The sequence below is a fragment of the Ornithorhynchus anatinus genome, chromosome 17, assembly GCF_004115215.2.
Source record: "Ornithorhynchus anatinus isolate Pmale09 chromosome 17, mOrnAna1.pri.v4, whole genome shotgun sequence".
Lineage (NCBI taxonomy): Eukaryota > Metazoa > Chordata > Mammalia > Monotremata > Ornithorhynchidae > Ornithorhynchus > Ornithorhynchus anatinus.
The window spans coordinates 12,513,007-12,537,418 of NC_041744.1; the positions used below are offsets into that span (position 1 = coordinate 12,513,007).

Here is a 24,412-nt window from a genome sequence, read left to right on the forward strand (position 1 = left end):
CTAAACTCCGTATCACAACCACCCATTGCTCCCAAGTTCTCTCGCTTCTCTGTTCTCATCCTATTACAAAGGAAAAAGAATAAGAGATAAGAAGACCTGTTCATCTGAAATGACCTCCTTTTTCCTCTCTGCTCTTGTGAATTTGTCATACGTCTCTTGTTTTTAATCTCTTTTTTGGCCAACCCACTGTCTTTTCTGCCTTTATTCTGTGGGCTTCCGCTCTATCTCACCTCCTCCTCTGGGAAGCCACTGAGTAGAGAGACTGATTCTCGAGTCTTCCGGGCATGCAGGAAGGAGCAAAAGGCCGAGGGCTTGCTTACCTGCCCTCCCAATCCCTCCCCTCAGTTCAGTGGAATTTGGGTAATGAGCGATGTTGCAAAATAAGTTCCAGGAAGAAGCGACCGAGAGGCGGCTCATTCCATCTGGCCAAAGTACCAGTACTGAAGAGAAAGGAAGGGTTGGAAGTCAAGGAGAGGCATGGCAAAAAGTGAGGGTATTTGGTGTCAGACTGAAATAATACTTTCTATGTTTTTATTTCATGTGCTTATCATTATTAACAATAACGGTATTTTTTAAAGCATTTACTTGGTGTCAAGCAGTGTTTTAACCGCCAGGGTAGATACAAGTTAATCAGATTAGACACAGTCCCTGCCCCACGTGGGGCTCATAGATTGTGTTTGAGGGAGTACAGATATTGGAATCCCCATTGTACAGTTGAGGAAACCGAAGCACAGAGAAGTTAAATGATTTGCCCAAGATCTCACAGCAGGCAGTTGCTGGAGCCGAGATTAGAATCCACGTCCTCTGACTCCTGGGTCCATCCTCTTTCTACTATGTTGGTAGTTGTTAAGCGCTTACTATGTGCAGAGCACTGTTCTAAGCGCTGGGGTAGATAGAGGGTAATCAGGTTGTCCCACGTGAGGCTCACAGTTAATCCCCATTTTACAGATGAGGTCACTGAGGCACAGAGAAGTTAAGTGACTTGCCCACAGTCACACAGCTGACAAGTGGCAGAGCCGGGAGTCGAATGAACCCATACTAGGTCATGTTTCATTCCAAATTCTACATACCAATATTCTGTGAAGAACCATTTTTCCCAATTTTTTTCTCATTCAATCTGATAAATCCCCAGAGTATCAGAAATCTTTCATTTTTCTAGTAATTTGACTAAAGGAAAACTATATTGAGAGGTACCGGAAGATGTGGCTATAATGTTCACTTTTGAAAATGTTTTTTTATTTTATAATGACTTTTTTCTGAGAAACTTGGAAAACATGGTCCAAGTGAAAAGTTTATCCTTCCTCTGTTGTTGAAATTGAGGTCTCAAGACAAGGGACTTACTAATTATAGGAGTCTGAGTAGAGGGAGATCTGGGGACAAAATACGCACACATTTTTTTTCCCCTAAGCTTTTGACTCCTTCCATCCCAGGGGTGAGTGGGTCTTTGAGAGGAGTCGCTAACCAATTCTGTCTGAATAAAGGCAGGCGTTGCATGTCAAGGATTCACTCTGTAAACGTTCAAATGTTCTAAGCAATTCCGCCATAGAGGCTTCTGTGGACTGGAGGCTGCTTGAGAGGTCTGGATCTAGCAGGGTGGCGTAAACTTCCCCCTTCTGAATCTCTCAGTCAAACAATCAATCAATCGTATTTATTGAGCACTTGCTTTGTGTACAGCACTTTTCTAAGTGCTTGGAAGAGTACAGTTAAGTTGATAGACTTGATTCTGGCTCTTAAGGAGCTTCCAGTCTAATGAGAGAGGTCTGTTTACTGATATTGATGTCTGCCTCCCCCGCCTCTAGACTGTGAGCTCATTGTGGGCCGGGATTAAGTCTTCATTACTGTTTTTTACTTTCCAAGCGCTTAGTACAGTGCTCTTACACAGTAAGTGCTCAATAAATACGATTGAATGAATAAATTGGATCAGATCTGCGGTTCCTTGGGTGAGGATTCTGGACCAGTCTAGTAATCCCAGGAATGTCGGTCCTAGTTAGGGATTCAGACTTAGTAATGATAATTTATGGTATTTAAGTGCTATGTGCCAGGCACTGTACTGAGCGCTGAGGTGGATTCAAGCAAATCAGATTGGAAACAGTCCCTGTCCCACGTGGGGCTCACAGTCTCGATCCCCATTTTACAGATGAGGTAACTGAGGCACAGAGCAGTTAAGTGATTTGTCCAAGGTCACACAGCAGCCATATGGCTGAGCCAGGATTACAACCCAGGCCCTTCTGACTCCAAGCCAATGCTCTCCCCACTACGACAGAGGAGCAGTGTGGCGGAGGGGAAAGAGCACAAGCCTGGGAGTATGAAGGTCATGGGTTCTAATCCCAACTCTACCACTAAGCCACGTTGCTTCTCTGCCCCTGGGCCTGGGGATGCAGCCAAATCCCACTTGAGAAGCAGCGTGGCTTAATTAATGGAAAGAACCCAGGCTTGGGAGACAGCAGTCTTGGGTTCTAATCCTGCCTCCGCCGTTTGTCAGATGTGTGACCATGGGCAAGTCATTTCACTTCTCTGTGCCTCAGTTCCCTCATCTGTAAAGTGGGGATTAAGACTCTGAGCCCCATGTGGGACAACTGGATTACCCTGTATCTACCCCAGCGCTTAGAACGGTGCTGGGCACATAGTAAGCACTTAACAAATACTAACATATTATTCTAATCCCGGCTCCGCTGCTTGTCTGTGTGACGTTGGGGAAGTCACTTCAATTTTCTGGGCACAGTGTCTTCATCTGTAAAATGGGGATGAAGACTATGAGCCCTAATAATAATAATGTTGGTATTCGTTAAGTGCTTACTATGTGCAGAGCACTGTTCTAAGCGCTGGGGTAGATGCAGGGTAATCAGGTTGTCCCACCTGAGGCTCCCAGTCTTCATCCCCATTTTACAGATGAGGGAACTGAGGCCCAGAGAAGTGAAGTGACTCGCCCACAGTCACAGCTGACAAGTGTCAGAGCCGGGATTTGAACCCATGACCTCTGACTCCCCAGCCCGGGCTCTTTCCACTGAGCCACACTGCTGCTACTTGGGACAACTTGATGACCTTGTAATAATTATGTCGGTATTTGTTAAGCGCTTATTACGTGCAGAGCACTGTTCTAAGCGCTGGGGCAGATACAGGGCAATCAGGTTGGCCCACGTGAGGCTCACGGCTTTCATCCCCATTTTACAGATGAGGGAACTGAGGCCCAGAGAAGTGAAGGGACTCGCCCACAGTCACCCAGCTGACAAGTGGCAGAGCGGGGATTCGAACCCATGACCTCTGACAGCCAAGCCCGGGCTCTTTCCACTGAGCCCCGCTGCTTCCCTGTCCCAGCGCTTACAACAGTGCTTGGCGCATAATAAGCGCTTAAGAAATGCCAAGAGGATTATTATTATTGAAAGAGAATTCGTGCGATGAGTCGCTTTCTGCCATCGCTCCTTAGAGGGGGAAAAGACGGAGAGGCGGCTCGACCGCCAAGCGCCCGCATTGGCCGAGCGGGGCTCCCTTCTCGTCGCTGATTGGCTCCCGCCGCCGCCTCCTCTGCCTGTCCCCGGCCGGGACGCGGATTCCCCGCCTCTGATTGGCCCCGCCCCCCCCTCGGATTTCCCCGCCTCTGATTGGCCCCGCCCCCATCTCGGATTCCCCGCCTCTGATTGGCCCCGCCCCCTCTCGAATTACCCGCCTCTGATTGGCTCCCGCGGCCGGGACGCGGATTCCCCGCCTCTGATTGGCCCCCGCCGCCGTCGTCGTCATCGGTTTCCCGGCCGGCGATTGGCTGCGGGCGGCGTCGCCGCTGATTGGAGCGGGCGCGGCGGGAAAGGCCCGAAGGGGCTTGAGGGGGCGGTGGCCTGAGGGCCCCAGGGCCGGCGCCGCCCGCGCTAAGGCAACGCTGCGGGGGCCGAAGAGGTAACGCGCGGGCCGCGCCGGGTCGGGGGCGGGAGCCCGGGAGGCCGGGGGGCGGGAGGCCGGCGGACCGGGGGACCGGGCCCGGAGCCCCCCAACCGCAGCCCGAGGGCTCCGCGAGCCTCGGGGCGGCCGAGGCGCGCGTAACCTGACGTCGCGTGACGTCACGTGACGTCACGCAACGGCCGCCCGGGGCTGCGGCCTCCTGCGCCCCCTCCATATTTTATTAATAATGATAATCATAATAATGATGATGGCATTTGTTGAGCGCTTCCTTTGTGTCCAGCACCGTTCTAAACGCTGGGGACGGGGGCGGGATACAAGGTCATCAGCACGTGGGGCTCCCAGTCTTCATCCCCATTTTAATAATGGGCGTTTGTTCAGCGCTTACTATGTGCAAAACGCTGTTCGAAGCGCAGGGGGGAGGCAAGGGATCAGGCTGGCCCACGTGGGGCTCCCAGTTTTAACCCCCATTTTAATAATGTGGTATTTGTTCAGCGCTTACTATGTGCAAAGCGCTGTCCTAAGCGCTGGGGGAGGTTACAAGTGATCAGGCTGGCCCACGTGGGGCTCACAGTCTTCATCCCCATTTTACAGAGGAGGGAACTGAGGCCCGGAGAAGTGAAGTGACTGGCCCAAAGTCACCCAGCTGGCAAGCGGCGGAGTCAGGATTCGAACCCGTGACCTCTGACTCCCGAGCCCGGGCTCTTCCGGGCTCTCCCGAGAAGCAGCGTGGCGCAGTGGAAAGAGCACGGGCTTTGGAGTCAGGGCTCATGAGTTCGAATCCCATCTCTGCCACTTGTCAGCTGTGTGACTGTGGGCAAGTCACTTAACTTCTCTGTGCCTCAGTTCCCTCATCTGTAAAATGGGAATTAAGACCGTGAGCCCCACGTGGGACAACCTGATTCCCCTGTGTCTACCCCAGCGCTTAGAACAGTGCTCCGCACATTGTAAGCGCTTAACAAATACCAACATTATTATTATTATTATCTTCCCACTGAGCCACGCTGCTTCTCAATTGCCCTCATTTTACAGATGAGGGAACTGAGGCACAGAGACTAATATTAATGATGACGATGGCATTTAAGTGCTTACTATGTGCCCAGCACTGTTCTAAGCGCTTGGTGGGGGAATACAAGGTCATCAGGCTGTCCCACTTGGGGTTCCCAGTCTTCATCCCCATTTTCCAGTTGAGGGAACTGAGGCACAGAGAAGAATCATAATCATGATGATGATGGCATTGGTTAAGCGCTTACAATGTGCCAAGCACTGGGGTAGATACAAAGTCATCAGGCTGTCCCACGTGGGGCTCACAGTCTTCATCCTCATTTTGCAGATGAGAGAACTGAGGCACAGAGAATAATAATAACGATGACGGCATTTGTTAAGCATTTACTACGTGCCCAGTACTGTTCTAAGAGAAGCAGCGTGGCTCAGTGGAAAGAGCACAGGTTTAGGAGTCGGGGTCATGGGTTCTAATCCAGGCTCCGCCACCTGTCAGCTGTGTGACTTTGGGTAAGTCACTTAACTTCCCTGGGCTTCAGTTACCTTATCTGAAAAATGGAGATTAAGACTGTGGGCTTCATGTGGGACAACCTGATTTCCCTGTATCTACCCAGCACTTAGAACACTGCTTGGCACATAGTAAGCGCTTAACAAATACCAAAATTATTATTATTATTCAGTCATACTTATGGAGTGCCAGCTGTGTGCAGAGCACCGTACTAAGCCCTAGGGAGAGTACACTTCAGCAACAAATAGAGGCAGCAATGCCATGCCTTCCTGCGGGCGATAGTGCACCATCCCTGGCTGCATTTCCTGCCATGGGGGAATAAATGCCAGACCAAATCACGCAACAAACTGTCAAAGTAAATTATTGCAATCAAATCCCAACTGGTTTCTTCTGTATCCTTTCTGCTCTCCTGCCCTTCAATAGTGTTATATATATATATATTAATAATAATATAGACATATGTATATATATATTTTAATGATGGATGTGTTCCCTTTCATTTTATTTTGCAGACCCAAGTCTGAGTTAAACAAGAAAGCAAAATGTCTTCAACACTGTCTGAATACACAATAGGTGGGGTGAAGATTCATTTCCCCTGTAAGGCCTACCCATCACAACTGGCCATGATGAATTCAGTAAGTAGTTTAAAGAACATCAGTTTATTCATGACTTAAGTGAATAGCTCCTGACTCTTCATCATGATTTTTGGTTTTGTTTTATATTTGTTAAGCTCATACTCTATGCCAGACACTGGGCTAGGTGCGGGGGTAAATACAAGTTGATCAGGTTGGACACGGTCCCTGTCCCACCTAAGGCACACAGTCTTAGTCCATATTTTACAAATGAGGGAGCTGAGGCACAAAGAAGTGAAATAACTCACCCAAGGTCACTCAGCAGATAAGTAGCAGAACCGGGATTAGAACCCAGGTCCTCTGACTCCCAGCACTGTCCTCTTTCCACTAGGTCATGCTGCTTCTCTGGGTTATGGTTGTTAGACTATGTGTCCTGACCATTCTGCAAGTAAACCAGGTCTACACCTATCAGCTGAAAAGGAGAAGCGGGAAGGGATATGGTCCAGTGGATTTGAGCATGGGACAGTGAATTAGGATACCTGGGTTCTAGTCTTATCGCAGCAACTTGCCTGCTGTGTAACTTCAGACAAGTCACTTAACTACTCTGTTCCTGTTTCTTCATCAGTAAAATGGAGAGAAAATAGCTGTTCTTTCTCCCTCTTAGCAATTTGATGATCTTGAAGCTTCCCCAAGGCCTGGCACATAGCAAGAGCTTAATATATCTTTTTAAATTATCACTAATAGTATTGTTATTGTTAATTTGTACTTTCCCACCTCCTCCCCCTAGCTTGGAACTCCCTCCCCCTCCATATACACCAAGCCACGACTCTCCGCCATCAAAACATTATGAATGTCACATCTTCTCCACGAGACCTTCCCTGATGAAGCCCTTTTTTTCCCGGTTCTCTTTCCCTTCTGCATCATTTATGCCCTTCAAACTGTGATTCTGGACATTTAATATTTGCCCCACCCCCAATCCCACAACATTTATGTTCATACCCTTATATATTCTAAATTATTCACATTAATGCCTGTCTCCCCCTCTAGGCAGTAAGCTCGTTATGGGCAGGGAACATCTGCTAATTCTATTGTATTATACCCTCTTAAGATCTCAGTACAGTGCTCTGCACATAGCTCAGTAAATATGATTGCTTGGCACAGAAGGAAGTGGGAAAAGAGGAAATGAGGACTTAGTCAGGAAAGGCCTCTTGGAGATGTGCCTTCAGTAAGCCTTTGAAGGTGGGGAGAGTAATTGTCTGTTAGATATGGAAAGGGAGGGTACTCCAGGCCAGAGGCAGGATGCGATTAAGAGGTCAGCAGCGAGATAGCCAGGATCAAGGTACCTTGAGAAGATTAGCATTAGAGGAGCTAAGTGTGCGGACTGGTTTGCAGTAGGAGAGTAGCGAGGAGAGATAGGAGGAGACAAGGTGATGGACTGCTTTAAAGTCTCAGGACCAAGGTTTGTCCATCGTTTTTGTGGGGTGATTCCATCTTGTGAAAAACGGTTTATAAACCGGTGTCAGTCTTGTATTTCCAGCGTAGGCAGTTTCCTGCAAAGTAATGTACTCTGTCACCTACAACATGAGGTACAAAGTTCTAACTGTAATTCAAGCTGGTCAAAGGGACCTTTAAGCCAAAGCAGGCATCACTAGGGTCCCTTTCACCTTCACTCCTTCTCCCGGGAAGCTGCCTAGTCCCCTATAAGCTCACCATACCATCTCGTTTAACGTGAACCGTTCCGGAGTCCTGTAGGCTTCACCAGATAATTTTATAAAAATATTCAGATGTTTTGGAAGTGGGGTTGGCCCAGCTAAACTTCTCAGCCTCCCTCTGTAACCATTCGCTCAAATCCTCTTGCTCATTTTAGATATTTTGATTTTTCACATCTGGAGAACATCCAGTACAGTACATGCTCAGTTTTAGATTCAGGGAATTCTGGGGTTTTTGGTTCAGGTGTCAGAAGGTGCTGGGAAACTAACTCCACATTCTCCTCGCATTCACAGCGAGGCTGAGAGGGAAAGGAGAGGAATATAATCAATCAATCAATGGTATTTATTGAGCGCTTCCGTGTGCAGAGCACTGTACTGAGTGCTTGGGAGAGTACGGTACAAGAGAGTTGAGAAGCCACGTGGCCCGATGGTTAGAGCACGGACCTGAAAGTCAGAAGGACCTAGGTTCTCATCTCGGCTGTGTGCCCTTGGGTAGGCTACTTGATTTCTCTGTGCCTCATTAAGTCTCTGAGCCCTATGAGGGACATGGACTGTGTCCAACTAGATTAGCTTGTATCTACCCGAGCGCTTAGGACAGTGCCTACACATAGGAAGCACTTAACAAATACCATTAAAAAAGACCCCAAAATAGACCCCAAAAGATTCAGTCGTATTTATGGAGCACTTACTGTGTGCAAAGCACTGTAATAAGCGCTAGGAAGAGTACAATGCAACAGCGTAACAGACACAGAGTGTCTTAGTGGAAAGAGCCCGGGCTTGGGAGTGAGAGGTCGTGGGTTCTAATCCTGGCTCCACCACTTATCAGCTGTGTGACTTTGGGCAATTCACTTCACTTCTCTGTGCCTCAGTTACCTCATCTGGAAAATGGAGATGAAGACTGTGAGCCCCATGTGGGGCCACCTGATTACCTTGTATCAACCTCAGCACTTAGAACAGTGCTTTGCACAGAGTAAGCACTTAAATACCATAATTATTATTACATTTGTTCCCTGCCCATGAGTTTAGAATAATATCCTGTTGCTTAAGTTTTCAGCAAAAATCATATTGTCACCTTTCATCCAACTAATTACCATCCTTAGGGAGAGACAAGGAAAGTGAGAAGCCACCTCAGTAACCGTGTGCTGCACCTTAACTCTCCGTGCCTCCTTTCCTTTCCTATGAGCCAAAGAGTAAAGACTTTGGTTCTCTACAAGTCGGAAGAACAGCACGTCATGAATTTATTCCTCCCAATATTTGGAGAAATTTCATTTCCAGGGAGAAAGATGTTTCTTCCTTACTGTCCCATTTCCCTTTCTAGTGGAGAAAAGCAGAGTTAGTACTACAGTGGTTTTTAAGTATTGAAGTGGCACTTTTTGAATTTGCGAAGTTGGTCTCTCTAAATGCTATGTCTGGGAGTGCTTGTTGAAATCTGCTTGAACAAAGTGCATTGTCTTCAGCCACCTGTCAACAAAAGCATGTCGCTGACATTTCCTGATTTTTGTTTTTGTCATTTTTGTACAATAGATTGTTAGAGGATTAAATGGTAGACAACACTGTTTATTGGAGAGCCCCACAGGAAGCGGAAAAAGCTTAGCCTTACTTTGTTCTGCATTGGCGTGGCAGCAGTCTCTGAGTGGTGAGTACCTAGCTGGTATCAAACTAAGATGGCTTGGGGGTTTGTTGGCAGAGATATGGCATTGGAAGAAGCGGTTGCGTGCACGTGTGTGAAGTTGGTTGTGGCATGCCATCAAAGCACTTCCCAGCTTTCTTCCCTCAGCCTTACCGAACCACACTAGGCTTCCGAAACTGTACTGGCCTTAATCTACCGAACCATTCTTGGTGTTTTTGCAACTCACTGTGCTCTTCTTAATGCCGTAAAATAACACATTAATAATAATAATCGTGGGGTTTAGGTGCTTAGTATGTGCCGAGCATTATACTACGTGCTGGGAGAGATACAAGATCATCATGTTGATCACACTCCCTGTTTTCCTTTGACTGTGAGCCCAGTGAGGGAGGGAGAACAGGTATTGAATCCCCATTTTACAGTTGAGGAAACGGGGGCACAGAGAAATTAAGTGATTTGGCCAAGGTAACACAACATGCAGGTGATGGAGCCAGGTTTAGATCCCACATCCTCTGATTTCCAGGTTTGTGCTCTTCCCACTAGGCCATGTTGTTTCCCCGGTGACATTTATAAAAGAACACATTCCTAACAATAATATAGAAATTAATTTTTTGAAAATGTCACACGTCTACCCTTTAGCATATTGAATCCATGGTTCTGTATATAATGTTCCCCAAACATGAGGTTCTGGAGGAATATAACTATAGTGATATAGTACAACTGGCTTTGTTTGAAGGTGGTCGAAACCTGTGAGTTGAAAAGTTCCCTGAGAGAACTGGTACAAAATGAGAAATGTAGAGGGCTTAGAACTGAGCCTTGAGACATTTTCATCTGCAGGGTGAGAAAGGGAAAGAGAGGCAGCAAAGGTAGAGTGGTTAAAGGAAGACTGAAAACCAGAGCCAGGCAGAATTTCTCAAATGAGAGAATGGTCAACCGAGTCACAAGTGCTAGGTTAGAGAAAAGACCATTAAATTTAGCCCGAAAGACATTGGAATCCTTGATGAGCAAAATCTCAGGAGAGTGATGAGGGCAAAATTCAAGCTTGTGTTTGGTTGAGAGAGTTTTTAAGGGGAACTAGAGGCGGAGGGTATAGAGGGCTCATTGGAAGACTTTGGAAAGAGAGACGGCGGAGGTTGTAGTGGAGTCAAGAGAAAAGGATGAAAAATAGGGCATGTTTGCAGGTAGAATGAAAACATCCAGGGGAGAGGTTTGAAGATAGCAATAAGAGAGCGGAGGGGAGTGGGAGTATGCATTTTTCCAGGAGGAGAAGGAATGGAGGCCAAGACATAGGAAGAGAGTTTAAGCTTTAGGAATAAGCAGGACTCTTTTGGGGGGCAAAGGTACCAACTTCTCATTTGAAATGTGGGGGCAGAAGGGACGGGGCAGGAGTTTTAAGGAGGGGGTCAGGACTGGGCGGGGAAAGGCTGAAAAGAGCTAACAGAATAGGACGCTTCTAATTCGTGTCTTTCCAACCGTGATTGGAAGCTCTCAGATCTTATCAGGGAGACAGGAGATGAACAAGTCTGAAAGTTCAGTTCAAATAGCTGGAGGGGCAAATTTTCCCCTCACCCCTGTGGGGGGCGGGAAACCTAAACTTGGGAAGAAGCTAGGAAGAAGGACACTGTGGTTTTGGAGGAAGGAGGAAAAAATAGTAGAAAACTACTGAGTCGAATATGTAGAGGCAGATTATGTGGAAAGTGAAATCGGTAGAGTGGGCTGAAGAACTCATTGATCTGATTCTGCTTTCCAAATAGGAAGCATTTCTGTAGCTACTCCTTGAATTATTTCCCCAGGAGATGGATTTTTGTCTGATTTTTGGTAAGTACTTGCTTAGCAGTGATAGCTCCTTTGCATTGTTTAAACTCATGGTAAGCCTGAAATATTATTTTAGTATTATGGTCTTAATAATTAGAAGCGGACTCTCTGGCTGTTTTCTTTCAACCTTTTTTTTTAATTGTTGGAGTTATAGATGGCTTGGTTTTTTGACTGACATTTGTTGGGGTATATTCTTCATTTTTTTTTTTTTTTAGAGAAGCCAGTGAATGAAGGCTTTGGAAAAAAACCCGAATCACCATTGCCATGCAGCTGTGCCTGCCACTCAGGGAATATTACTCCAGATACCAGCATAAATCAAGGTGCCTCGTGCTCGTTAATCAATTCTTCTAAGCCAGCTTCTCCGAAAAAGGAAACCTCCTCACCTCTCCCAGGTAACTGCTATCTTTTGGCTGAACCGTCAGGCGGTAATGGAGACCGCTGCAGTCATGGGCTTGGGCCGATTGACGTGCCTCCCGCCTTTGAGGGCTGCCTTTCCGAAGAGGTACGGTCATGGTAGGGCTTAGCAAGCCAGCCCTGACCCAACCCGACCCCGCTGGGAGCCGCCTTAATGTTTGCAAATATAGACCGCTCCGGCTAGTTTTGTTTGTGTCTGTCCGGTACAGAAAATGGCCCCAGGAAAACCACATTGGCTGCCAAACTATCTGCAAAGAAGCAAGCGTCTTCAATTAAAGATGAAAACGACGATTTTCAGGCAGAGAGGAAAAGGATTCGTCCCTTAGAAACCGAGCAGCAGGTGAGCCGAGTTTATGGGCAGTGAAATAATCCAGATAGAGTTGAACCTTGCTGTCAAGTATCAATCACCATTTCAGTGTAGGACGGAAAGATTAGTCGGGTCATGCCACAGCCATAAATTAGAGTATTATTTTTTTAAAACCTCATTTATATTGTTACTTTTCACAAAGGGGTCTATTGTTGCCACAGATCATTCACAATAAGATGTCATAAAGACAGATTACTAGTTGCATATGTATAAATAAGGAATTTAAGTATTTTATGGCCCTCCAGCCTCCTCACTAACATTGTCATTCAAATGGCCAAAGTAATGAAATTTGAAGAAGAAAGGATAACTTCTGTGTTTGTGAAAAATTCAAATTGCTGACATACCTGATAGTCCATGAAATTCCCTCATTGCTGAATTTTGATTAGAAATGGAATTGGTTTAATTTCCTTGTCAGGATACTGACTTGAAAACTTGGCATATATTGAGATTAGTAATGCCATGTTCTATGGTTAGTTTGTGCCTGGTAAAAATAAATCATTCAGAACGCTGATTGGAAGAATAATGGCTTGTGCACCTCGTTTTCTTGCAACTCAAGCAGACCCTGCTTCCATTTCATGATGGTAGTTATTACCTGAGTGACAATATGGTGCATTTGGGAACTCAGACTTTTTAAATGAAATTAACATATAAAGCTCTATTTTCACCTTTTGGTTACAGATGTTATAAAATTCAGTGAAATAATATAAAAAAAACTACAAGAAAATTAGCCAGAATTAGGTGATGCAGGGACAGAGCTCTCTATAAAACCTGTTCCCTTGTCCCTCTATTCGCTTTGGTTCCAACATTTTGTCTTAACAGGTAGTAAACAGGAAGGAGTAGCGTGGCCTAGTGGATTGAGCACAGACCCGGGATTCAGAAGGAACTGGGTTCTAATCCTGGCTCTGCCACTTGTCTGCTGTGTGACCTTGGGCAAGTCACCTTGCTTTTCTGTGCCTCAGTTACCTCATCTGGAGAATGAGGACTAAGACTGTGAGCTCCATGAGGGTCATGGACTATGTCCAACCAGATTAGCTTGTGCCCACCCCAGTGCTTAGTACAATGCCAGGCACATAGTGCTTAACAAATACCATTAAAAAAAGTATAATTACAGGTAGGAAATGAGGCCATTGATATTTGTAAAAGGGACTGAAGAAGATGTTGCTTTATATTTTTAAGGGTTTTAAAGAACCTGGCCTAGCTCTCCCTTAGAGACCCAGTCAATATGAAATAATCTTTATTTAAATAAAACCAGAAGCACCCATTTTGAGACATTTAAAAAAAATATCAGTATAGGAAATTCAATTGTAGTAGCTTTGATTCTCTTAATTCATAGTTGAGTAATTTAGATGGGCTCTAAGGTATCAAAAAATATTGATTCATATTGACCATCAGCATTATAACCCATCATGTGCTGAATGTAGCAGTAGTAATAAAATCATTTATTAAGCTCTGTGTGCAGACACTCTGCTAAGCTCTGAGAGAGACTGCACAAGTGGGAATTAGACATGGTCCCTATCCCTTGAGTGAGGGTGAGACGCTCACAATCTACGAGCAGGAAGTCTTGGTAGGACAACTAAAATTCAGAATTGGGTTCTGAGAGAGAGAACTACTCTAGCATCTTCAATATGTTTTGACTTCTGTCCTGGGTGCATTTTTGCAGGTCAGAAAACGTCATTGTTTGGCCAAGGGAGTTCAATGTTTTGACACCAAAGTTCACCAAGAGAAGAACGTAAAGCCCAACTCGCCGATGGAAAAAAAAAGCCTTTTCTCTCCAAAAGTAGTAAGTATTGTGTTTAATACAAAAGTAGACAGTTTGGACATTCCAAGGTCTGTTAAATACAAACTTTCCTTAGTCATGCTGTCTCCTTGAGGAACCCTGAGAAACCATATTTTAATATCATTTAGAAGAAAATGCAAGGCATTTTGATATGAAGAGCCTGTGATGGGGAGAAATGTTCTCATTACTCTCCTTGACTGGGATGATTTTGGTCATATTGAAACTTCACTTTTTTTTCAGTTGAGATAGCTAAAAACTCATGCATACATTCTTTCAAATGCATCTTTTTGCGCATATACTTTTAGCGGGCAATGTTTTTGATAGTATTTTAATTTTAAATGCTGCTTTGTGGTGTGAATGATATTTTCAACTTAAGTTTCTAGGCAAATGAGAAGGTTTTACAATTTGGTGCCATTTCTAATACTTAACTATATTGTTTAATGTTACTTCTGTAGCTCTCCTGTCAATAGTTATTGTTCTTACTAGAACATCGTGCACGTCTATGAAGATGTTGGACATTTTTCCCATAGATTTGTGAAAAATAAAGTCTCAGAAGGATGCTCAGAATGGCTATTTTAAACTTCCATTGCAAGTGAACTTTTAAAACCATCCTAATATGATACTGGGGCACCTGAGTGTTTGTTCACCTGCTGTTAATGGCTTTAAGCAGCTGCACTCAATTGTGCAGAAGGTAGATGTGGTGTAAGACCTCTCACAAAACTTCTATTTGTAGAAGATAATTAAGAGCCTATAGCCAACCCAGTAGAGTACACAAAAATGTCTCTTCCCCCTGGCCCGGGATAGATGGAAAGAATATTTTGTTAGCCAAACTGCTCTACTCCCTTTGTGGTGGGGCAGAGTCCAGGCTTTTAAGGGAGTTGGGGGCAAAGAAGTAAAGCAGTGGCGTGATGTAGTGGAAAGAGCACGGACCCGGAGAGTCAGAGGAACGGGGTTCTAATCCAATCTCTGCCGCTTGTCTGCTCTGTGACCTTGGGTAAGTCATTTCACTTCTCTGTGCCTCAGTATTCTCATCTGCAAAATGGGGAGTCAACCTGACTCTTTCTTTGACTGTGAGCCCCAAGTCTAACCTGAATATCTTATATCCACCCCAAGCACTCAGTGCAGGGCTTGGCTTATAGTAAATGCTTGACAAGTACCATAAAAAAGTTTTGAGGGATACCTGTTCTAGTATTGTTCCCTTCCCTCCTGTGTTACTTGTGTTGGGACAACACTACTTTACTTCCTAATTTTTCTCTTTCTGTGGGTGAGAGCCCAGTCGAATTTTGATCTTTCTTTAACCTGATTAGAGGTAATCTTTGTGTCATGTTTTTCCCTAGGAAAAGGATTCTTTCTTTAAATCAGGGAATTACTTGACCTGGGCACCGAATGAATCCTTCTAAGGTGAAGGAAGAGTAGAGGGGGGGAAAACTGGTTGGATCATTTTCTATTTAGGTCTCTCTTAGGAGGAGGTAGAAGAGACTTTTAAGATAATATTGTTCATGATGTCAAACTTTGTCCTGAGAACCTTGTATATTTATGGGTTCATGGTAAGATGATATGTTCTAGTAAGTGAAATTTCTTATTACTGCAGCCCTAAATATCCGCAAAGTTATTATGACTAAATGAGAATGTGTCAAACTCCAATGAATCTTTCTCATAAAATGTTTAAATCATCTTTTAAAAATGAATGAATGGGCAAAGTGTGTCATGTTTACTCTTTGGTATTAAATACTGTCACAATTTCTTAGATGAAAACTTGGTATTTTTCACAGCCAAGTGACTTATTGCATGTCATAACAATGAAAACATGGGTGTTCGACCATTTCTCTCAATCTTCGAGATTTATTGAACAACCCAAATCCCTCAACTAAATCCAGTAAGCCCAATGATAAACTTTCAGTGCGACACCAAACTTTCTATTTTTATAATGCCTTGAATGATATATGCCACGTTAATTAACACCACCAGCAAATTTATTGGATTAATAAGGTGGCAAGCAGACCAGGGTTCAACTGGTTTCTTGAAAAAACTCTAGTGCATTTCCCACTCACTGCCCGTTGCTGTGTATTGCTGAAGAAATGTCATGTGGTATGAAGGCTTATGGAACTCTGGGCTGTTTTAAAACAAGCAACCAATCTCCCCTTCTTCCCTCCCTTGCAAAATATGCCTGGTTTTAGTCAATTTTAAGCAGGCAAGGGTATTGTTAAAGGGTATGGGTCTGAAGAAGGAAGTAGTTAAAACAAAAATATAATCAATCAATCCAAAAATTTACTTGGAATGAAGTGAAATGGAAGTCACAAGAGAAGGCTGTGTAGAGAATAAAATTTCACTCATATTGCATTTTTTTGGGAAGACTTGAAAAAAGATTTGAAGCCATTTAGATGAAATTTTTAAGATGGGGTAAAACTACAGCTCTTTTTAGTAAAATTTATATTATTTGGAGAAGTTAAGATTCTATTCCTCTAGAGAACCTAAACTTAAAAAAAACCTCCCCCAAAACCTTCCACTTTTTGAAATGAACTGATTGCCATGTTAGGTGAAAGAAGTCATCATGGACACCAGGGAATTGGAAGAGGAAATTTATTAAATTCAGGGGTTTTCTGGAACCCAGAAGAATTGGTTTGCCTGGCTGCATAACTCCCTCTGGAGTTGCTCATTTTGGTTTCTGTTGGATCTTGTCCTCTATTTTTGAAGTGGTGTGGTGTCATTTTCCTGGGTTATTTGAGATTACCAGAAAATTCGCATTACACAAGTGAGATCATTGAGAAGCATTGTATTTTTTGAGTTCTCCCTGGAAAATTAATGTGATATTTATTGTTCAGTAGTATCTTTTTATCAAATTCGGATTTGTATCTCCAGGGAAAGCCTGTGGAGAAAAGGCATTTTGCATCTCCAACTCATTCTTCAGGGTTCTTTTGAGGTGCAGGGACCATCTTCAGCCGTGTTGGTTTTTTAATGATGTATTCACTGACATAATATCTGTAAGCTCGTGGTGGGCAGGAAACGTGTCTGCTTATTGTTGTTCTCTCCCGAGCGCTTAGTATAGTGCTCTGTACACAGTAAGCACTCAATAAATACTACTGAATGAATAATGAGGTGTTTCTCCCCAGCAGAGACACCAGAAGCAACAGGGCTTCTTTGGCTGTGAAACAGAAGCAGGAGGAAGGTACGCGGGGTGGAGAAGGTGGCAGCCGGATCAGACAGGAAGCCCTTGCCCTTACTGACATTCATTCATTCAATCAGTCATATTTATTGAGTGCTTACTGTGTGCAGAGCACTGTACTAAGCGTTTGGGTGAGTACAATATAACAATAAATAGACACATTCCCTGCCCACAACGAGCTTACTGCCGCACCCCAATTCTTGCTTACTCTGGCTGAATTGGAGAAATCGTCTCAGCTGTTCCCTTATCCTATGCCTTTTTTTTTTAATGGTATATATTAAGTGCTTACTTGGCGCCAGGCACTGTACTAAGTACTAGGGTGGTTACAAGCAAACAGGGTTGAACCCTACTGCTTTCCAATCTGCCCACAATTGCCCAGCCACTGCCAAAGAGGCTCTTTGGTGGCTTGAGCCTTCACAAGTGCAGCCAGACTGAGCATACTTTCAGATAACCCCTTGGCAGGTATTGTGCCATTCCTCTTTCGCCGCAATCACCTCCAGCCCGGAATCATCTCCCTGTTCCCATTCGAAGCCCCACCTCTCATTCCCAGTCCCAGCTGTGAGACTGGAGGTGGGAATAGATCGGGGCAGAATGGGAGCAAAGCCTGTATGGTCTGCCAAAAGCAATGCTGACCTCCCCCTTTCCCTTCTCCTTCCTGGCAGCAGGGGTGGGGAAAGATTGGGGTGATGGAAAAAAAAAATTGGAGTGTTGGGGTGAGAAGAGTGGAAGGTGGTGCAGAGGGGCGAATTTGAGAAGTAGCAGAACAGGAGTCTCTGGGAACAAAGAAAGGGAAGGGATGTAGTGAAATTCTTTTAGGACCCACTTTTCACGTCAGGGTGGTACTGAAAGAGAACCCAAACAGTTGCATTTGTAGATGGGAATCATGCCCCTCAGTACAGCTGTTCGTGATTCAGCCACACTTTTGAGAAACATAACATGAGGTATACCTGTATATATTTCTCTTAGACTTTATAAGGTACATTTTTAATAGGGATTTCTTATTTACATCATGTCTTTTCATTTGTGTACAGTATTTGAGAGGTCAAAACACTTTCCAAGGTGTTTGATTAATGATAATAAATGAGGTAGTCGTTAAGCAGGCTCAGTGGAAAGAGCACAGGCTTGGGAGTCAGAGGTCGTGGGTTTGAATCCCGGCTCTGCCACTCATCAGCTGTGTGACTATGGGCAAGTCACTTAACTTCTTGGTGCCTCAGTTCCCTCATCTGTAAAATGGGGATTAAGATTGTGAGCCTCACGTGGGACAACCTGATGACCTTGTATCTCTCCCAGTGCTTAGAACAGTGCTCTGCACATAGTAAGCGCTTAAATACCAATATTATTATTATTATTATATGCCAAACATTGTAATAACCCCATGGATAGTTACAAGGCAGTCTGGCCAGACACCATCCCTGTCTCTTATGGGATTTACAATCCCATAAACTAAGCTAAGAACAACATAAGCTAAGAACAACACAAATTTAATCCTCATTTTACAGATGAGGAAACTGAGGTACAGAGAAGTTAAGTGACTGGCACAGAGTCATGCTATTGCCAGGGCTGAGAGTAAATCCTAGTTGTTCTGATTCTCAAGTCTGTGGTCATTCCTTTAGGTCACGCTGCTTTTATTTATTGGTTATATTTTGGAAGTCGGGGAGGATATTGTACTCAAGTGCTTAGTACAGTATTTTGCACACAGTAAGCACTCAGTAAATATGACAGTGAATGAATGAGTATGGTATGTATGAATTTAATAATGTAACATATGCACTTTTTGTTGTTGTTCAGGTCATTGGTTAGGTTTTACTATGGATTTATTTTCCCTTCCTGCCCCTCATCCCCTCCCTGGGAAGATTTTAAATGCCTATTCACCTTCTGTTTTCTTGATTCAGTAGAGGCCAGCAGAGTGTGCTGTTGATGTTTGGTAAAGATCTCTCTTGTTCTTTTGCCTTTGAAAAGGATTTATAGCTTTTTGTTGTATTCTGAGTTTTTCAATCTTTCCTTAAAAAAAAAAAAATATAGGAGTTTAACAAATCAAACTTGAATTTTAGAATTTCTAGGGAAAACTATAAACTAGGAGATTGCAAGGTGAGATTCTCCCTTATGCAGTACTTTATATCATTTTTAGTTTTCTCATTTCAGTAAAAGGGGAGTGCTTTTTGCGCTTATCATATCATGCTCTCTAATAGTGTTGCTTGTTCAAAATCACACCATTCAATGCATTTTGTCTTTAAATTCAGATGTTTTTAAGTAGGCTCTGCTTATGTAAACTGTTTTACATTGCTTATTCCTCTCACCCAAGGGTCCTTAGTAAGAAGAATAACACTATTGTTAAACAAGTGACTTGAAAATGAATGGAACGTGCCCTTCTTTTGCTCCTGTCCCTGCCACCCCTAAAGTAATTTAAAATCCAGCATGGTGGCAGTGTTGCTCATTTTTCCCATTTAATGAAAAACCTATTCAAGCTATGTTGTCCAAAAAAGTAATTTCATGCACAAGAAGTGTATTCTTGAACTTGTGTAGACCCAAATGTCTACACAACTTGGGTAGAAATACCTTGTGAATACATTTTGGAACTTAGAATTATATAGGGAGAAGAGATGCTCTCTAAATGGTTTTATTGGTAGGTAAATTTTAAAGCTAGTGTTGCACCAGATGTACAAAACTGTGTAATGACTGAACTATTCTGTGAGAGCTTATGGGATACAAATGGATATTTAGACCAGCTGTGAAGGAATGGTTGAAAGCCAGGCAGTCACACAGGAGTGGGTAAATAAAAAGGAAGAATGTTAGGTTTTAGAAAATATATTTGGTTTGCCATCTTACATGGCAAGAAAAATCTTATTGTAAAGCATTTCTCTATTCAGTGGAAAGCTCCGGCATAGCTTGTGCATTTCGGAAAAGGTTTGCCTCTTTCATCTATTTGAAAAGCAAAAGGTACTTTGACCTCCTTTTGAGAGTTTCAGCTCTGCGTTTTCAGTCTTAAGAATCCTGAATTTAAAGGAGGATCAGATTTGGTGGCATTGAAAGAACTAACATTGAATGTAATCCAGTTTACAATCGCCTCCTTAGCATATTTTTGTTCGGTTTTATAAAGAAGTAGAAGAAAACTCAAAAGGTTGAATTGTGTTGACATAGGATAATTGAGAAAGTATCAACAATGCTAAAACTGTGAAATGAGGTTGTTACCTTGAAAAATAAGACGAGAAGCTAAATAATATTGTGCTGGTGAAAGTAGTAATGGAGGCTGAAATAATCTTCCCTTAAGAGTATTTTTAGCGGATATTTATTGGAAGAAGTCAATTCCTTTTTCTCCACATGGTTCTTATGTATTTGCTAAAGTCTCGGAACTAAAGTCAGAAGTAAAAATAATTCCGCAAACTTTTTTTCTCTTCAGAGTCTGTGGGCAAGTTTTGCTTTTTCTAATCTGCATTACAATTCCCTCCTACAGCACTGGAGTCAAAAGATATCATTATATGACATTTTGTTCTTGAACATTTTGCTAAATCCTGAGTTATTTTTCACCAGAATCTAATCAATAGGTCAACTTACACCTGGAGTTAACTCCATAGGAATGAAGGGGACTCTTGCCCCAGTGGGTCACCAACTGAATGGTCAAAGCATTCTGTTCCCATCTCCACAGACTTTTGAGCTGGACTCACAGCGTCTTCCCTGACCAGCCCCAAGACCTCTTAGCGAATGAGCTAAGAAGACCCCAAATTGGAACTTCTTCCAAACTCACCCGACTAGGACTCAGTCAGCTTGTAATAATAATAATTATGGTATTTAAGTACTTACTATGTGCCAAGCACTGTTCTAAGTACTGGGGTAGATACAAGGTAATCAGGTTGTCCACGTGGGACTCAGAGTCTTAATCCCCATTTTACAGATAAGGGAACTGAGGCACCGAGTAGTTAAACAGCTTGCCCAAGGTCACACAGCAGACAAGTGGCAGAGCTGGGATTAGAACCCACATCCTCTGACTCCCAAGCCCCTGCTCTTTCCACTAAACCATGCTGAAGCATCCCCTGCCATTCCTTTATGAGGAATAGAGAATAGAGAATAGCTATAAATAATAAACATGAGTAGTTAAAGCAATAATAAGTATTCAAATGGAAAGAGGAACGAATGATAAAGTGGCTGAGGAGATGGCATGACTGGAAAGCTGGATAGATTAATTGGGGAATGCTTCTGGGAGGGGGGAACTATTCAGGAGAACTTTGGAGGAGAAGAGGGACATGATGTTAAGTTGGTTGGGGAGGATATTCCAGATAGGGGGAAGGGCACAAGCAAAATGGGTCAGATAGAATTTAAGAATGAACTATAGTTAGGTTTTCAAAAATAACATTCTATAAGTTATACAACTCCACAATTGCTAAGTGGGGTTGGTTTTTCACAGCTATTTCACAAGACAGATCATGTCATAAAGTATAGTTTGTTCATTCATGATTTTTGAGGGTTTTTTTATGGTATTCGATAAATGCTTACTCTGTGCCAGGCACTGTACTGAACACTGGGGTAAATTCAATTCAACTAAATTCAGCTAATTAAGTTGGATACTGTCCTTGTCCCACATGGGGCTCACAATCAGTCCCCATTTTACAGATGAGGTAACAGGCACAGAGAAGTGACTTGATTTGCCTAAGGTCACACAACAGATAAGTGGCAGTGCTGGGATTAGAACTCAGGGCCCTCTGACTTAGTTCATCTGATCCTCCTCTATCACTCAGCTGCCTTGAACACTGTTGACCACCCCTTCTCCTTGAAACACTGTCTAACCTTGGCTTCCCTGACACTGTCCTCTTCTGGTCCTCCTCCTATCTCTCTAGTCACTCATTTTCAGTCTCATTCACAGGCTTGTCCTCTGCCTCCCAGCCTCTAACGGTGGGAGTCACTCAAGGTTCACTTCTGGGCCCCTTTCTATTCTTCATCTACATTCACTCCCCTGGAGAACTCCTCGGTCCCATGGCTTCCACTACCATCTACATGGGTATGATTCCCAAATCTTCCTTTCCAGCACTGTTCTCTCCCCTTCTGTGCAGTCTCACAGTTCCTCCTGCCTTCAGGATGTCCAAACCATCACCTCAAATTTAAGAGGTTCAAAATAGAACTCTTTCCACCCAAACCCTGTCCTCCCCCTGTCTTTCCCATTACTATCCTCCCTGTCTCATAAGTGACTTGGCATTATCCTGACCCATCTCTCTCACTCACCCATATATCAATCAATGGTATTTACTGAATACTTACTGTATACAGAGCACTGTACTAAGCATTCAATAAAAGAGTTGGTAGACATGTTCCCTGCCTATAAATTTACCTTCTCTGTGCCACAGTTACCTCATCTGATTAATCTGAGTAATCTCATAGTGATTAAATCTGTGAGCCCCACCTGAAACAACCTGATTGCCTTGTATCCACCCCAGCATTTAGAACAGTGTTTGGCACATAGTAAGTGCTTAACAAATACCATCATCATTATTATTATTACATGTGCCGTTTGTCACCAAATCTTTGTTTACTTTGACAATATTGCCAAAATCCTCCCTTCGTCTTCATCTAAACTGCTATTATGTTGATCCAAGGACTCATCCCATTCCGCCTTGACTACTACATCTTCCTCCCCTCTCACTGGCCTCCCGTCTCTCCCCACTTGAATCCATATTTCACTCTTTTGCCTGGCTCATTTTTTAAAAAAAAAAGTTTAGTCCACACCTCCCCACTTCTCAAGAGTCTCCAGGGGTTACCCACTAACCTCCTCTTCAACAGAAACCACTTACCACTGGCTCGATCAACTCACTCCTGTCTACCATACCTTGCTAATTTCGTACTAAATCCAACATGCTCATTTCACTCCTATAAGACCACCTTCCTCACTGTTCCTCAGTCTCATCTATCTCACCGTGCCCACATCCTCCTCTGGACAGGAACTCCCTCCTTCTCCAAATATGATAGACCACCATGCTTCTTACCTTCAAAGCCATATTACCAATCTTGTAACACCTAAGAAGCCTTCCCAGAATAAGTCCTCATTTTCCCTACTCGCTTTTCTTTCTGCATCACATATGCACCTGGATCTGGACCATTTAAGCACCTGATATTCACCCCTCAGCCGCACAGCACTTTATTTACATACCTATAATTTATTTATTTGTCTTAATGTCAGTCTCCCCCTCTAGACTGTAAGTTCCTTGTGGGCGGGGAAACTGCCACTTCAGCTGTATTATACTTTCCGAAGTGCTTAGTATAGTGCTCTGCACCCAGTAAGCGTTCAGTAAATACCGTGGATTGATTGATAAACTCAGTTTCCTTGAAGTCATTCACATTCAGAAAAACCAAAGAAACAGTAATAAACACTTCAGAAAGCTCGTTTGACCTCATCTGGCTCTTTTGGTTGAGATGCCACTTCAGCTGTACCTGCAGTAATTGAAACATGCTGTGTGGTTCAGGGAAACATGAGAATCTGTATTTCAGTGAAATAAACGTGTTTTTCAAAAATATTCCTCAACTTGTAGATTTGCTTTAAATCTACAGAGCACACTTTCGAGACCTAAATTTTTTCCATTCATGATTTTCTTTTTATTGTGGTCTCATTTCTACTATGTCACCATGATCTATCCACCTTGGCTAAAGAGCTGCTGGGAAATGGCTTTCCTTACTGGCATTAGGGTGAAAATTGCCCTACATCCAAAAAACCTTAGTAAGGATGTGGCAGGTATAGGAGAGACAACTCTTTCTCAATGCGTTTGTGCTGCTGGTCTAGCAAAAAAAGAATAAAGGTTTAGAGTAGGCATAATTCTTTATCCTTTTTTCTAAATTTCAGATTTACACTAAAGTTCCACAAAAATTTCAGTCTGTCACTGAGCATGCTCAAATGTTTTCTGCCTAAAGTTGGCACCATTACAGATTAGGGGCCTAACTCGTTAATTACTTTTTGATTGTTGTTATTAAAAAAGAGCAAAAACATTACCTTGATTCTCAAACTGTTTAATGTTTCCAGTTTTGTTATTTTTTAATAATAATAAAGAGCCCTAAATTGGAAAGGAGTCTAGTCTGCTGTGATACTTTTGGCCATATGGAAGGCAGTGAAAATCAAGAGATGTGGAGGTCTACAGCTGTCAGCTTTAAATGTATGCCAACGAACGCTTTTGCTGTGGCCAAGAAGGCTTGTTACTTTCTAATAATAAATGAAAGTGTATCAAACCAGGAAAATTAAGCCGCCCTCAATTTGATTTTATAACTTAATAGCAAAAACAATGTTAAATCCTACAGAGGTGTCTGTTACTTCAGCAGCAGTGGAGAGAGAGTGAAAGGGAAAATACAGCTGCAGATAACAAGGACCAAATTAAAAAATAGTTTTTCAAATGTAACTCGGCTGAAAATGATTTCTTTAATTTGTTAAAATGAATCTATCCCCCAAAGGGGTAAAGAGGCAAGTCAAAATTGCCAGTTGGGAAAAGAAAGTGAGAGTAGGGATTTTTCAGACCAGCAAAGGAAGGAATTCTGCCCTCAGAGGCCTTCTATGGAAAACTTCGTACCTTTAATTTCACCCCCTTTCAGACCTGGGCTGTGT

General features: G+C 43.3%; 1 protein-coding gene across 2 annotated transcripts in view; it reads left to right on the plus strand.

Moving 5' to 3' along the window:
• Positions 1-3,800: 3,800 nt before the first annotated feature.
• BRIP1 (BRCA1 interacting protein C-terminal helicase 1) overlaps positions 3,801-24,412 on the plus strand; it is a 113,467-nt gene continuing 92,855 nt past the window's right edge. For both annotated transcript variants that reach the window (XR_003765703.1, XM_029082166.2), the window contains exons 1-6: positions 3,801-3,888; positions 5,911-6,033; positions 9,204-9,315; positions 11,337-11,513; positions 11,745-11,875; positions 13,563-13,682. Coding sequence is in view for 1 of the 2 variants with exons in the window: in XM_029082166.2 (XP_028937999.1) it covers positions 5,941-6,033; positions 9,204-9,315; positions 11,337-11,513; positions 11,745-11,875; positions 13,563-13,682 (633 nt within the window). In the remaining variant the exon portion in view is untranslated. The remainder of the gene's footprint in view (positions 3,889-5,910; positions 6,034-9,203; positions 9,316-11,336; positions 11,514-11,744; positions 11,876-13,562; positions 13,683-24,412) is intronic.